The 17212-nt window shown below is 27.0% G+C and overlaps 1 protein-coding gene across 3 annotated transcripts in view; it reads left to right on the top strand.

Moving 5' to 3' along the window:
* Fur2 (furin-like protease 2) overlaps window positions 1-17212 on the top strand; it is a 140248-nt gene that overhangs the window by 33536 nt on the left and 89500 nt on the right. For all 3 annotated transcript variants that reach the window (XR_016190777.1, XM_089222394.1, XM_089222393.1), the window contains exon 3: window positions 14120-14224. Coding sequence is in view for 2 of the 3 variants with exons in the window: in XM_089222394.1 (XP_089078520.1) it covers window positions 14120-14224 (105 nt within the window). In the remaining variant the exon portion in view is untranslated. The remainder of the gene's footprint in view (window positions 1-14119; window positions 14225-17212) is intronic.

Below are 17212 nucleotides of genomic sequence, written 5' to 3'. Positions count from 1 at the left end.
AAGCGACCCTAACCCACATCTCGTGCCTAATGTACAGTAGAATGGTTCCCATTTGCCTATACTATTTTTATTTTTAGCTTGTACAAATATGTTGGTATTTAATGATAATTACCGATGTAATTGTAGTATTCAACGAATTTAATTACTTTTTTAAATTATGTATTGAATGTTTCCATAAATGTAAGTATTTACTTACCTAAATTATTGAATCCCCAGCAATATAATTGGCTATTATACGGAGTACAATATTATAATATGATAAATAATTTAACTCATCAAAAATTCCATTCATGGATGTTCTTTATTGGATGAATCATGTTGTTATTCACAAATAGTTGTCTATTTTATTAATTTTTTTAAATTAGATTAGTACAGCAGAGACACTAAATTTAACATTAAACAAAAATATTTAAATTAATAGTCTTACAAGTATAACTAATCTTTTCATTAATCCAAATTTAAAAAATTATTTCTATATAAAAATATTAAATGTACTTACACGATAAACTATTTATTTATTTTGAAAGAAAATGATTTATACTTAAATCTGTGATGGAATTTCACGCATAACATTTTTTTAGTGTTAATTAAAATTTGTAACGTATTAATATTTTTCAATAATGTCTTGTTGTAATTGTAAATAATGAATAAGTGATAAAATAAATGGTAAAATTATCGTAATTTTTTAAGAAATAAAACAAAATGGTTATTGATGGTGTAGTATACCGTTACAATTAAAAATATTTAAATTATAATATTATTAATTTGATAATCGAGTTATACGATCAGTAGGTATGCAGCTGAATCTTACTTATAGTATCGAATCAGATAATAAAAGTCGTTTAAACACTTTAAAATGTAAATAGAGCATAACGGAACGAGTGATGATGCAGTTTTGTAATATCCATAATACGAGTAGGTATATACACAGGCCATATATTATAATATACACTATACAATCATAGATAGGTAGATGATAGATGTGTTTAACACTATTTTAAATGTGTGCTACTGTGCGGTCTCTGAGGTTTTTTTATGCGATTGGAAAAACATGAGTTCATTGTGGCTTATTTGAAATGTATCATTTATTTATTTATTCATGTTGATAAATATTAAGCACTTATATAGTATATAATCGATTAAAAATATAAATTCGTACAAAACTGCCAAGAATATTTGTTAATTGAAATCTGACACGAGTGATATTTTAGTCATTCATCAATTAGTATATTAGAGTTTATAGTTATTAAAGATGAGTTTTGACAATAATTCAAACTATCATTTTGGGCACGTTTCGTTAAGTACCTGTTGTTAAATCGAATCGATGTAAAATTAAATTTTCATTTTTGAAACAAAGTTACGTAAATAACATAGACAATATTCTGTAGGTACCCACCTATTTAGCATTTATATATTGTCAATTGTCGAATTAATCGATTAGCTTAAAAATTGGTTCAATATAAAAAATAATTTGGCCATAATTTGGCCATAACTTGACTCGTTTTAAAATTATTTGAATAATCTATTTTACTAAATGTTACTTTCATTATAATTTTCGAACATATTTTGAACTTTAACCTCTTTAATAAAAATAGCAATTTAGTTATTTGTATTTTATTTGTATTAAGATATTTTAAAATAATACTATAATAATAATAATCTACAACTATGCTAAAAGAGAGTAATATAATTATGAATATTTGTGAATTAAATTTCTATAATGCTTTCAAATTATCAATAGTCTACCTGAAATATGTAACATAATAAAAGCAGGATAAAAACAATATCACAAAGTATGTAATCCGTTTTGACTAGCTATACCTATAGACAATATTTTATAGGTAATGAAAATATTAAATACATTTATATTTGTAAAAATATATGATATTATTCAATTAATAATTATATTCCATTATAAATATACTTAATAAACGTCTAGCCGTTTTTAAAGGCACATTTTACGCTTGGTTCTACGACTGGGAAATAATTTCCTAACTGTAATAATATTTTCAAAGTATTGTAATTTTAACTTTTAGAATGAAAACAAATTAGCAGGCATTACAATAAGGCCATTTTTATAAAAGAAAATATATTACTTTTGAAAATAGATACTACGAAAAGTATGTATTTTAATATAGAAACCAATAATATAAAAATATAAATGTTGATGATTTAGAAATTTCTGAATTGTTAGATTTGTTAACTATATTGATAACTTTGATAACTTTTATTAAATATCAATGTTTTATATGTATTAATGAAATAGGGACATGTAAATTGCGTTTAATTATGATGCCTAAAAAATCTTTAATTATTTTATACTGTGACTGATGTCAACTATAATATATTTTTTATGATTTAAAAAAATAAAAACTTAACGTTATATTTTACGATTTAATAAATCATAAAAATTGTTTTTGTATTTATTGTATACACACTTTAAGACTCAAGTATTTAAATGAGGGATATATTTTAATTCAAATACCATTTGAAATGATGTTGATTATTGATTCACGACCATTATTTTGATGTTTAATCCCTGGAACTTTAATGGTTGTATGTTTATTTGATTTAATTTTCTCGGTATTATTTTGATAGCGAGTGTTCTATCGTAAAGGGTTGGTACCTTATTGAAAAATTATGAGAGTAAATAATTCCGATTTAAAATGTTTATGATACATTATAAATGTTAATTTATTTAAGATCCAATTACTTTTAATTAATTGTAACCATTACAATAACCGCAGTAATGTTTTAATTGTTATTTTATTTTATAACGTACAGTTTTATTATTATTTTTTTTATGTCTATTACCGTACTGGTTACTGCAAAACTTAATAAAAATACATTGTAAAACATATTTAATAGCTAATTACTTAGGCATGATTTTTGTTTTCAACAATATTTATATTATGTTTAATACTTGGATGTGTTTTAAACTGATTTTTGTTTTCAACAATATTTATATTATGTTTAATACTTGGATGTGTTTTAAACTTATTAGTTAAAATTGGCAAGTTTACTTTTTAAATGACTAAATATTTCATTTATGTGGACTAACCCAATAAACAGCCTATCATTATATAAATCATTTTTTATATTCGGAAGTATGTAACTTATTACTTCTGATAAAGTATTATAAATTATCGAAATATACTCAAATGTGTCAATATACAGTCTGTTGTCTTTTATAGCGTAGTCCAAAGTATTTAAAATATATTTATTCGTTTAATGTTGAATTATTTTAATTGTCGGTGTTTCGTTATAAAAAATGCAATCTGTATATTCCACAGAATAAAAAACAAACATATATTCTCAATTCTCAACAGTTCTTGTCATTAAAAAAATCTAGCATTGTCTTACATTGAAGTTCAAAAAAACACAATTAAAGGTTTTTCAAGTATTAATTATGTTCGTATATTTATGTTATAATTGTTTTGTATTGTTCAAAAAATAATAAAATTAAACAGCATTTGAAATCAAATTACTTTAAAATGACAGGAATATATTTAATTGATATTGAATATAATGGATGTGTGTTTGTAGTTTGCACTTTAAACGTTGTAAATTTAAATATATGTCCACCCTGAAAATTAATAATTAAAATTTGTCGACTGACACCACAACCATTCTACCGATACCCAGCACCACGAATACCACCGCTTTCACCGCCATCATCCCTACAACATCGCCGCTGTCGCTTTAGTAATATTGTGTCAACGGATGTTTGGTTTGGTTATTTTTATTATTATTTTTTTAATTAGTGCACAGAATTTGGACTAATTGCGGTCGTTTCGTGTGATTAAAGCTTTCGGTGGGATCTATTCGCGAATGGCCGTCGTGAAGAGATAATAACAATGGCAATAATAATAAATAAAATTGCACTGTAGCGTGATGAGACTTCCGAAAAAGCCCAACGCTAATTAAAATCCCCACTGTCGTCTCCGTAAATATTCATCTTCGGGACATATTCCGGTGCCATCGTCACTATCAACGCCACCACCGCCACCGTTCAGAGAAGGGTATAAATAGACAATAAAATTTTTTTTTGCCTTTTCTTTATGTCCTGCGGAAGATAAGATACATGTTTTTAGATATGAACTCGAAATGGGTAATCAACAATGACTGCCGTGGTCGTTATACAACCGCTTTTGATTAAAAAAAATAACCGTTCAAAATACGAAAAATTATACTGTGAAGCGGACGATGATAAAGAAGCTGCGCGATAAACTCATGTCGTCACTTTTCGTTGTCTATGTATGGTATGATATTTCTAATTCCGTCAATTTTGAGATTAAAAATTCATTAATATTGTCAAAATATTGCTATTATTCTCAATAATATTATTCTCCTATGGATTAAGCACTATGTATTATATGATTATACATTTTTTTTTCAGCACATTAATACCTAACGATTGTTCGATCTCATTGTTTTAGGAGTTTTTATGGTATTGCTATAATATTAAAGTAATTCTTAACTATTTCAGTGATAATGTTTGTTTTTTTACTAATTAATATAATTTTTGTATTTTAACCTATCTGTCCACTATAGGTACTTCCATTGTATATAATAATAAAATAATGTATCAGTTACAGTTTTTCCTATTTGTATTTTCATTTTGGCGACCAACAGTTTATATATTCACACCGTTGTCGGTGATGTCAGTATCATGTTTGTTATAAACAATCATTTTGACGTATTCCGTGTTTGTCAATTTTCATAATATTGACAGAACAATAGAAAAAACAATGATAAAATAATATTGAGTATACATCTCTGAATTTTGACAAATATCATTGTAATTTATATATTGGTATTTGTAAATCTCATCTATCTGAAACGCATTTTGGTTACAGGATTATCAGCATTTTTGTTAACAACCCCCATTTCCGTGTAAATAGTAGGTCCCGTGAGCTTTTGTCGATATAGAAATGCATTATAATTTTAAATTATTGCAGTATAAAGTCGGCAGAATGGAGGTGCAAAGGTATTCTACAGTTATTTAAATTTCAACTCGAAAAGGATAATTAAGTTCTCGGGTTTAGTGTTGGCTGCGTTGGGTTTGTTGGGAAATTGTGGGTAGGGGTTGATCGTTATGCTTTAAAGTTCTGCATATTATATTCAAATATAATCCTAGACAAAGGGTTTAAACACGCAAATGAATATACATGCGTTCCTTCTGTTTTAGGTTGTAACATTTAATTGCATTATAAACATATATCATTTGATTATTTGTGTAACACATATCTAAAATAGTTTTTTCTACGTATGTAATTTATGTAAAAATATTACATTGACCCATAGAAATCAAGTTTTTATTAAAAAAGAATAATTTTGTAAAATATATTAAATATGGCCAAATACTTTTCGCTGTGATCAATCGTAACTTTAATTAAAATGACCGTGTATAAATAATTAAAGTATTAAATATTTCTGTATTGCTTTAAACGTTTTCAATCATAATTTATTACTCAACGTTTACCATAAATCAAATATTGTAGATGTACAGAATAACAAGGTTATATGGATATATCTAACCTTATATATAGTTACCTATCGTTTAAATGGTCAAAATGTTTGATATTATTATGTGGGCTGTATCTGTAAATACGTTTCTTTTAAATTTCTTCAAATCTTTATTTTCTGGTTTGTAATTTTTATGTACAAAAACCGTTGCATTAGCGTTACGGGTCAAAAATTTCATAATATATATGTGTAAGTTATGAACTTGTTTTTGCGCTCACCGAAAAAAAATCGCTCGTTGTACATTTTAGAGTTTTTGTTATGGTTTATTGTGATGAATATTTATTTGAGGGAAAATGTGTTTCAACCCGCGTACGCTATACAGTGCTGGTTCATTCATGTGCCGAATACTTGATCTCATATAGAAGGGATGAGAGAAAATATCCGATGATCAACGATCAGACCTATTCGAAATATTTGTATTACATATACATGATTCATGTACATGCATGGGCTTATATCGTCACGTGGATTTTTGAGCTGGTTTTCTAAATTTATTTGTAAAGTTAAATATCAAATTATTATATGTTATTATATTGTAATATTACGACCGAAACGTTGTTTGAATAATTAATTAAAACGTTTGGTGCTGTTTTATCACGATAATCAAGATGTTATTCTATTGTAATGTAATTTTAGTCGGTAAAATTTGTATTGATAACACATATACTTTTATATTTTTAGTGAGATTTCTTACCCATTAACTTATATCTAATCATTTTTTTTTATTTGACTTTTGATATGACTTTATAAAGTATATACCCTATTATAAATTACAATAAATATACCTACTGCCGTTAAAATTAGTTAGATATCATTAGACGATGAAATACTGCAAACAATGTATATAAATTATAATCCATTACTATCTATAGTATCTATGTTTTAAAATTGCTAAGAAGAAAATTTTGACACTCATAATGTAGTGTAAAGTGTAAACACATACAATTCTTGCGTATTACACTCGGTATATATGAAAGATGCTACTCTTTTAATTTTATGGCTAGAAGATAAAATAAACGCAATCTTTAGTTTCAATTAATTAAAATACTTAATTATTATTTTTAAAGCATTATTGTTGAATGTGCAAGTAATTTTCTTAATATTTTTGTTATTTAAAAACACTGATCGAGTTTAAAAATTGTTTATTAGAAATCTGCAATAAAAGTAATTAATTTAATGTAATACGTATAAACTTCTATTATTATTATTGTTTTTTCTTTTCATGAATAATTGTGGTACGAATAAGTATCAGTTATTAATTTTTATGAAAAATAAATACAAATAGTAAGTATTTTATTTTTTATTAGGCTGATGGAATAAAAATAATACTAAAGATGAAAAATAGGCTGGAATTTATTTTGATGAATTTATTGTTTCCCGTTGACTGAACCAAAAATAAAGTATGACCTTTAGTTATTAAAACGGAATACGTATAGAAAAAAGTACAGGAAGTATATTTTAATAAATTACTTTTTTATGAAAATAAAATCAATTGTTATAACTATTGCCGAGGTTTGAATACAAATGAGAGTTGACGTGACTGCAATAGTATTACGAAGGAAACAATAATAATTTCTTTCATTTTTTTTTTTTTAAATCTCAATTTTTTTTGAAAATCTTCGGGGAACGTGATGTTTTTATTCAATTAACGTAAGCCAAAATATCTTTCGAGAATAACATTGAAACCTCGATACCCGTGTGAAAACATTTCCAATACTTACATTGGTTCAAGGTGGTAAATAGTAATGTTTAATTAGTTTAATTTGTTATATACAAATCAAATAGAAAATAGTTTATATTATTATATTTATATATAGTCTTATACCTATTATCTATACATTACTTAACCTATATTAATGTTATCCATTTTCTACGAAATTTTTTCTTTTTAAAGTCAAAACTTCCGATGGATAAATATAGTCAATACAGATGACGTCATTTTAAAAGCTTTCTGATATTATGGTTGGGATAATGACGGCATTAATACTTTGGTCAGACCTCAGACTGCTATCAGAGTTTACTATAAGTACTTTTTTTTTATTATTACTTGTAAATTGTATGGAAAAATCGATAAAGGTTTTCTTTTCTAATATCAAAAGAAAAACCGATAATGATGCCAACCGAAGAGAGGTCATTCGATTTATAGTGTTAAAAACAAACAAAGCAAATTTTATGTTTTTATGCTCAACCAGAAATTAATATATTTAGTATTTTATTTACTTAATTCGTGGAGAATTTCTCAAACATTTTTAACTAGACCCCCATTACATTTTTAGAGTAGGAATAAATTAATATTTCTTGGAGTTCACAATATTACGTAATAACCAGAATAAAAATATTTCATTTTAATTAAAAATATATTTTAAATCCAGAACAAAGGGTTGTTGAACATAAGTATTGGTAGTTTTGAAGCAATGCAAATGCTTCAATATGTTTTCTGATAGAAAAGTTAATCTAGTTGATACATTGAGGGAAAACTGTCAGTATTTTTCTTAATTAGGTATTTGGCCCTATTAGGAAAAACAAAAAACAATGATTATTGATTTCAAATTTAACATTTTAGGTATACATTACAGCAGTAGTCTAATCAATGACGATGTAAACTCAACTTTGGGTGTATAGCAGAACGGTTACCAATACTTGACACTTCCCTCCCTAATATTTAATTTAATGTATATCAAAATCACTATAGTGGTGTAGGTGTTTGAACTTTGTTTGATAACGGTTTATGATATTTATCTGGGTTATTTTTGCTTATATATTAATAGAATATATTTCATAAGCTTTTGTGCCGAAAACAAATTCGATGTAGTAACGGTATGACAACCCATTTGAAGTATTACGCATCTACTGTATTTTTATCTTTTAAAATACAAAACGTGTAAATACGTCATCCTAGTAAATCCGAATCGGCTTATGGTTAGGTAGGTATAAGTCACTTTTATGGTTAAATTCATTGGATAATATATATCATTTATATAAACACACACACACACTCATATAAACATCACGGAGTAACGTGATAATAAATCGATTTTACAGGGATAAGATTTTTAAATGTATTTGCTATTAATGGGATTTACCTGTTTGGTTGTATTTGTGCAATATAAATGATCTATTTAATTTCAAACTATTCCTCGTACCATTATTGATTTTATTTTTTAAACCTTAAAAGTCGAAACAATAGTTTTCAAAACAAAATCTATCATTGTACTTATTGTAGGGGTAGGTGGTTTTGTAAAACAACATCAATCACTACTACGACGGTGATTCGCTTGTTCAATCTGATCCTTAGAACAGAAGGCCGATTAAGGTTCACGTTTTAAACGTCTTGGAGGGCCAATAACTTTTATCACAGTGGAGAGTGGCCCTTAGAATTAGAACAAATATAGCGTGTCTTGAAATGATTTAACTTAAACTAACATTCAGGTTTCGCGACACAAATAATTACCATATTTTATAAGTATGCCAGTTTAGAACTTTTATGAACGATTTAATAAATGTTTTTAACAAAAAGAAAAATAATTTTTTTAAGTGTACTTATATTTCTTTAGATAATTAAAATTAAATAGCTATTAGCTTATGCAGTGTCATAATAATATAATAATTAGAAGTTTTATAATTAATCAAATTGAATTTAAACATCTTATTCAATTCAATATGATGTATGAATTTTTTTTTTTTAAGAATTATCTTTCCTATTCTTCTGACAATAATTATTGATTGAGAGTTGCTCTAAAATATTGACGAAATATTAGTTATTCGGTCCATATTATTTATAATAAAATACATTTACAACATGGAATACTGGTATTCTTTAAAATTTAATTTTTAGGGGCCCTAAAATATATACAATATTTTATATTTTTAATATATTGCCATTCTTAAACAATAGTTAAATTTAAATAAAATATTAAGTATAAAGAAATAATAGTACCTACCTACCAATCAGCCTATAAAAAGTAGAAGGCAAGTAAAATAAATATAATATATAGTTTATGAACAGCAATAATAACAGTTACCTACATATATTTTGTGATTTTTTTTACTTATATAATAAAAACGTGTACACACATGTAGACACCTTATTTTTATATTCTCCTCGTATAACGCTAAATTATTAAAAAATATCTGATGAACACTTGAATGTACCATACATGAACCAATATTCAAATTTCGCTAGAAAGTTTATGGCAAAGTCGATAGTTAATATCAAAATATCAAAACTTACCAAGTCACTGGTAGTTTCCTTGTCGCTAAAAAATAAAAAAATAATAAAAATAGTCATCGATATTTTATTTTTTTTTTTTTCACAAAAGTTTGGAAAACCTTGATTATTGAGGATCGTAACTGCTGAATTCAACGTTTAGAAAGTCCGTACCAATTTTCCATTTACCGCTCTAAATATATAAAAACAAATATAGTAGACGACTTTCGTCTTCCTGTGCTCCTCCCTCCAATTGCAGAACTGACTTCACCACTGCACTAGGGTGAGGGTCAGAAGGTTTTTATGTCCGTAGGTGTTGTAGCTGTTTGGCGGACGTTTATTAATTGTTTTCGGTTCGCGACTCGCAGTTTGGATCGCGTTAATATAGATAAATGGAAACAAGCGTGTTTTTGACTTAATTGACTGAATACATTTTCGGATTCAATAATACGATTTTTAACCGTTTCATTATTTACCACTGTCCCACTGCCCCTACGCATCCACATCTTTCGACCGTGTCGTTTGGCGGCAATCAGTAGTGTAAACCTCTATTGGAATCTCGTCTCTCTCGCCGTGTCTCTCTTCCTCTTTTTTTTACTGCAAACGCACGTTAGCACGCATACTATACACCAGTTTAGTAATGTCATAATTAGCGACGTCCGTCGTATTTCGTCGTTCGTCCAGAACGTTTGTTTACATTTTTTGTTTTTGTACAAATTGTTTTTTTTCACCTTTTCACTTATTATTTGTTTTACTGTTTGCTGCGTGACATCGTTTTCCGTTTCGCACACTTCCGCAAGTAGCGAGCTGCTCTTTTTACGTCTGTATAATATTATTTCACGTGCTGTTTATATTTGTGCACCTATAGATAGATTCGTGGATCTCATCGAGCCGAACACTGTCGAGTGTTTATTTTTTTATACACAGACCAATGATTTCTTTAACTTGACAAAGGATTTATTTACTCGTAACTTGATACGAGATTGATGGATATTTTCGAAATAGCGAACAGCAATTAAATGTTTTATTCTATTACGAACCCGTTTCTTAAAAAAAATGATCTAATTCTAAGTATTTCGATAATATTTTAATGGCAAGCTTCAGGTTATTGTCTGTTGCGTATTATATGCATATCAATTTTAGTGCTTGGCCCATGTAATTGTTATTTATATTTAAGAAATTGTAATTTTTTTAATGAGATTATCCTGATGAATCATAAATGTAATAAATGTTTACATTTGTCTCTTTTAACCTGTACCCAATATTAATAAAGATAATACTGCGTCCTAACTGTTCATTATTATTCCCGATTATAAGTTTGTATTGTTTAATAAGTTATTATTATATGTTTGCCAATTAAAATCATTATGTACGGATGTCATTAGTTTGAGGTTTTTTGGTAAAGTTCTGAAATCCCTTTCCAAACAAATTGTTGGCAGTGTATATATTTTGTTGTCGCGTCGTTAGTTTCGTTTCCTTCATCTAAAATTGTTACAGGAAGTCCGAAATGATATCGATACATTTATTCATATAACTTTTGTCTAAAAACCGTTGACCGAAACGGTAACAACTCGACTCATATAGAAAACGGAAAACATTTTTTATTTTTATTTATTTAAATGCTATAAATAATATTACATATCATTATATTATATTATGTGCATGTCGTTGAATACGATTTTCGTCTTCAATAAAATGGAATATGCATGCTGTTTTGTATATGTTGCATACTATATGTTGTATGGTTAATGGTTATCATCCTGGTCATTATGTCATTTAATAAATTCAACATTTAAAGCGAAAGTAGTCTTTAGCTTTCACACAGTGACAGTTAGTTATATTTAGTTTAATTTATGTATTTCCTATGGACAAGTTATATAATTTTATTACCCAAAATTGAGCGTTAAGATTATCGAAGCCAAAATCTAATTCTTGCAATAAAATCCAGTTGTAAAATAACGTGTCGTTTTTATTGAAACCTCCCATCATAACGTTTACAATTTGTGTATTTTTATGAATAGAATTGTTTGTAATTATTTCTTATTTGTTTATACACAATTAACAAATTATAATTAATAATAGATAAAAAACAACATTTATTAGGTACCTATATCTCCTATACAATTGTATTTTTTTTTAAATATGAATTTTAAAATTACGAAATTGAAACCGTTCAATTAAATTCAAGGGATAGTTATATTTAATTTGTTTATTTCATTATATTTTATTTTTGTATTACATTTTTTGGCTATTTTTTAAATTATTTTACATAGAAATTTTAAATTGGTACCTTCTGTAAATCTATGATATTTAAAAGAAATATCTAGACAAATTGATTGTAAAACTAAAACTAAAAACCTAAATATTTATTAATATTAAATTTTAAATTATATTTAAAACATATAGAATAGGTAAATGCGTTTAATCAAAAATACTTCGAGATTTGTAAAGTTTTTAACGTATAGTGCAATCATCTTTATTCAAAACACTTTTAATGATAATTATAATTTGAAATGCAGTCACAATGTAAGATGGACGTTAATATAATTAAATTATTATCTATTGCATCATACATTTTACTTATTTAGTTTAGTTTAAAAAGTTTGATTAAATAAGTAGGTATGTATTTTTTTTTGTTTATACATAAAGCAATTTGAAAAACAAAATTGTATTCGGTTGTTAAAATTGTTCAAACAAATGTTCATCAATGAATTGTTTTTGTAATCTGGTATAGTGAAATGTCGTGGAATTTCTGAAAACTACCAGTCCTCAAAGCTATTGTTTTACTCAATTTAAAACGAAAATACCAAAACGAAATCCGCTTAAATATGGGGACTTAGGCACATTGTGGAATTTCGAATTGAAATTTACCAACGTTGGACGCATGAGTGAATGGTATGTGACACACAGTGAACAATCGCAAGTCGTGTTTTGGCCGGGGTAATAAATGTTGGTAGAATCACGCGAGTTGGGTAGACCGTTTTTATTATGTCAAACCACTGTATCATCATGACTGTAGTCGCTATGTCTGCTAACGTCGTCGGAGAGAAGGATGAAAAAAAACCAAAAAAACATTAGTTTCTCTCTATCATTTTTTGCTGTCACGTATCCGTTGGTCAATGTGAAGTATGCTAACCACGTGCAAGTAAAACTCTTCTTGCAACGTTAACACGTTTTCTCTATTTTCTACGGGAAGATGAAAGAGACGTGGCTTAAAAACAGCTCTATAAGATGAATTTGGTGGGGATTTCTATTTCATTTTAGTTTATATCTCTATAATAATATGTGTATCATCAGGAGACTAATCTCATTTATATGCATTTTAAATGTCTCGATCTTGACTCGAAAACTTCGCAAAACGCATTTTATATCTTGAAATTAAGTTAATTATAATTCTTATGTTATAACAGTTTATCCTATGATTAGTGATTTATGATAAGTTAAACGAATTTTATTGTTTAGTTTATCGTATTTTAAAGTGCACGAATAAAATTATTAAATTCGCTAAACTGCAGCGTTAACTATATTTAATTATGTATTAAATATTTTAGCATTGTTTGCAAATAAAAATAAAAATAGTTAAATTAGAATCAAAGAAAATATAATATAATTTGAGCAAGTGTAGGTATTGCTATTCATTACTGCGATATTTTTGTTTATCAGATTATGTTTTCAAATTCATATTATAGCTGATTATAATAACGCTTAATCACAAAATTATAGTACTATTAAGTTGCTGTGATATGAAATGGTTTAAAAATACAATGAGTAGTAGGAGCTGAGAGAAATGTTTTTTGTTATATTTTTAATTTTCAAAAAGCTCACATTTTTATGTCAAGTGTTTACATCTTTAAATTATTTTAAATCCATTTTAGTGTAGTATTTAACCGTAATTATATTATTTCAAACACTATTTTTCCTCTGGGTGCGATTTTGTTGTTTTAGTTGTGGTATTTTGTACTTAGTCGTGCCATTCTATTTCAAATGCTTTTTTTACTTAGACCTTCAATGGCTATGTAATGTTCAAAGAGACCGTTATAAGAGATTTCACGCTTCCCCCGTCTACTCTTGGATATCGAGGTTGAAAGCTATATATACCGTATTTTTTTAATTAAACGGATCTACAAAGAGTTACGTTTGATCACACGCACGCTCACACAACCGTGCAGTGTATTCATTTCATATATTTGAATATTAATTCAATCGTTGTATTTCCATTATACCTACTTAACAACTCATGTAATCCGACTTTTCGGTTAATACCACCGGCATTCGACAGTATGATGTGTATGTGTGTGTGTGTGTCACACACTAATACATTGTTGTGCAGTTAAATGATTAAAATAAAAGTAATATTTTTAACGAACTATTTTTGTTTTATAGATTGGCAGTCTGAAGGGTTTTTACCTCTTCGAACACAAACACGTGCATAAACGGTCAATGGAAACCAGCGATGAACATCATAAGAAACTCATAGACGAACCCGACGTAAGTACCACCGTCTAATAACATAATTATTACAATATTACTATCATTGGATTATAAAAATAGCATAATATGATAATAATTATTCGCGTGTCCATATAGACGTAGGTTACCAATGTGGCTTCACGTTATGTTTTTTTTTTTTTTTATCGCAATTCACCTTGCTTTGTCGAAACTGTGTCAATATATTATTTATGTATCATGCCGTCGGCGTAGGCACTCATTAGGGAATAAGTTGTATTATATAATATTTTAAGACTTAACGCGCTCCGTATACGTTTGTTCAGTTTTCCCCATTCATTACCGTCGCCGATTATACACGCAACCATTCACTCGACGCCTCGTTTAATGCGATATACGGCGTAGGCGAGTCTTAGCGCCATTATCACACACACACACTGCGAAACATTCTATAAGTGACGTTTTCTGGACGAGTGAACAATTCACAAGCCGAGCTGTAAGAAATACACTCAACAACGTATTCCATCGGTGGAATGAAAGTTTTTGAACATTTTTTTTTTTTTCATAGGAAAAAATCAATTATTTTAATTTGGCTTCTGTATATTTATGCTCTACGATTTAATTGAAACCAACAAATTTCAGCTGCGAAATCCGTTGTTCGTTAATGTAATATTTAATCGCCATAATCGTGAGTAAGGTATTACGTACATATTTTTGTTCTTTAAATGAATGCTGTCATTTTGATTTATCGGTTTGTAATTATATGCATCGCTGTATTAAAATTACCATATACAGTAAAATTATGGTGAATTAACTATACTATTGCATCTTGTTCGTTGAAAATTCAAAATCATATTTTCCATTCAGTTAAATTCAATATAATATGTAGATTTTTATTGATTATTTAGAACTTATAGAAACTACGTTTCGTTGTCTTTTTATTAATTATTAAAAATGAGCTTTTAATTATTTTATTTTGTTTCAGTACCTAAACGATATTTAAGTGGTATGTTATTATACGTTTGAATTTCACGTATGAAATAATGATAATATTAAACTAAACATATTCCATTAATTTTAAAGTTAATAAATTCTGAGGTATGAATACATTCCAGTAAAATATAATGTAAATCATGTCAAAAGAGTATTATAGATTATAGACACAGATAGTATGTTCAAAAAAAAAAAAAATGACTTTATTTTCTATAAAAATAATTAAACAATAGTTGATTTACACACTATTAAACTTCAATTTAAAAACAAAATTAGTGAGGTAGAATGTGGTTTCTATTTGTTTGTTTTTTTGTCTTGTTCATATTTTAGATTCTTAGCGGAGCGATGAATGTATTGATTTTACCATGATTTGTGTTTTAATTTTTTTTTTTGTGTCTTTTATCACGTTTTGGGGCAGTAAAAATGCTTCGATTTTTGACTTCAGTACCTCGTTCGATCAAAAAGTGAGTCTAGTTGGTACTTTGGGGGATCAAAAGTAAAAAATTCTTAATACTTTTCTAAATAATCGAGAAAAACAAACTAAAAATTAAGGAAAAAACGGGAAATTTTACGCACACTCATTTTTCGACAAAATCGATTTTGGTTTTTGATGTAACTTTAAAACGAATGACCATAGATACATGAAATTTTCACCGAATGTTTATATAAGTATATTCTATCCACCATGTAATTTTCGGCTTAAGTTGAACTATTCATAGGCATTTAAAATTTTCGATCATTATTAGTTTTTTAAAATTAATATCGATAAAAATGTATTTATTAGGCAGAGAAGCTTGAAAATTTAATACAAGGCTCTTAACATATTGTTACAATAGCAGTTGAAAAATAAAATAAATTCATAGTCACAATTTTTTTTTACAAGCATTCAAAGTTTAAATTTTGACAACATCTGTAAAAATTACGAAAATCACGAAATTTCGCAAATTATTTTAAACTAGAAATTCATAAAAAAATTTTCTTTTTTTAAATCTAAGATTTGAAAATTTTTAATAATCTATAATATACATATTCTAGACAGATAAACCGTCTTCGCTCAGAATCGTTTTTCGTATACAATGAAATAGTATCATTGGATTCAAATTTAATTCCATCCATTACAGTAACCCACTTGTAACCTACTGTACAGTAGACCGACATCCACGACTTACCCGCCTTTTTTTAATTATATTATTTGTTGCAGAATATTAGTATACATAAAAATATAAATTTTTTCATGAATATCATAATATTTTATTATGAATTCTTTATACCTTAATATTTCTACTTTTAAATCATTAATTTTTTTTGTTTTAAACCGTTATTATTGTTTTCCAAGCTTAAATTGTGTATGCAATTTCATCATTAAAATCGTTTAACTTTTGCGGTCTTATTGATTTAATATTTAATCTAAACTATTTACAATCATAACATTTTAGTATTTTAATTTAAAACACGTATGAGCTAGTGTATGACACATTTCAATTTGCCACCTTGAAGAAGCGACATCGGTATAATATCTATATAGTTAAAACAATTTATTAAGTTAATTTATTGTATATGCGTTTTTAAGTTGTTGCCGTTAAGACATTTAGTAAGTTTCACTTCTCATGACAACTTTTCTTTTATTATATCATCTTACTCTTATTATTCTGCTATGTGTATATTGAAAAGTTGTAAAGATGTTTTATTTCTTAACGTTTCCGTTTGGCTTGGCAAGAGTACAATATAATCACAATGATATTGATGTTTTATTTACTATTAAAGTGTTATCAGTAAAAACTTATTTCCTTTTATTAAAGAGAATTGTCATTTTTTCATTATTACGGATATTGAAGAGGAGAAGTTTGAAATAGAACGAGGCAGAATATTTTTCTAATTTAAATAGCAGCTATAAATGTTTGATAAAACGTTTTTCTGTTTTAATAAGGGAGTCAGTAGTAAAAATGTTTGATTTCTTTTTATAAATACTTTTTAGTATGACGATTGTTACATCGTAGAAGGTATAAATGTAATTATTAAAAACGCTTCTATATTGAA

This window comes from Diuraphis noxia, unplaced genomic scaffold, assembly GCF_037042655.1.
Source record: "Diuraphis noxia isolate RWA-SAM2 unplaced genomic scaffold, SU_Dnox_SAM2 contig0003, whole genome shotgun sequence".
In the NCBI taxonomy this organism is placed as follows: domain Eukaryota; kingdom Metazoa; phylum Arthropoda; class Insecta; order Hemiptera; family Aphididae; genus Diuraphis; species Diuraphis noxia.
This window is presented reverse-complemented; position numbering and strand designations above follow the sequence as displayed.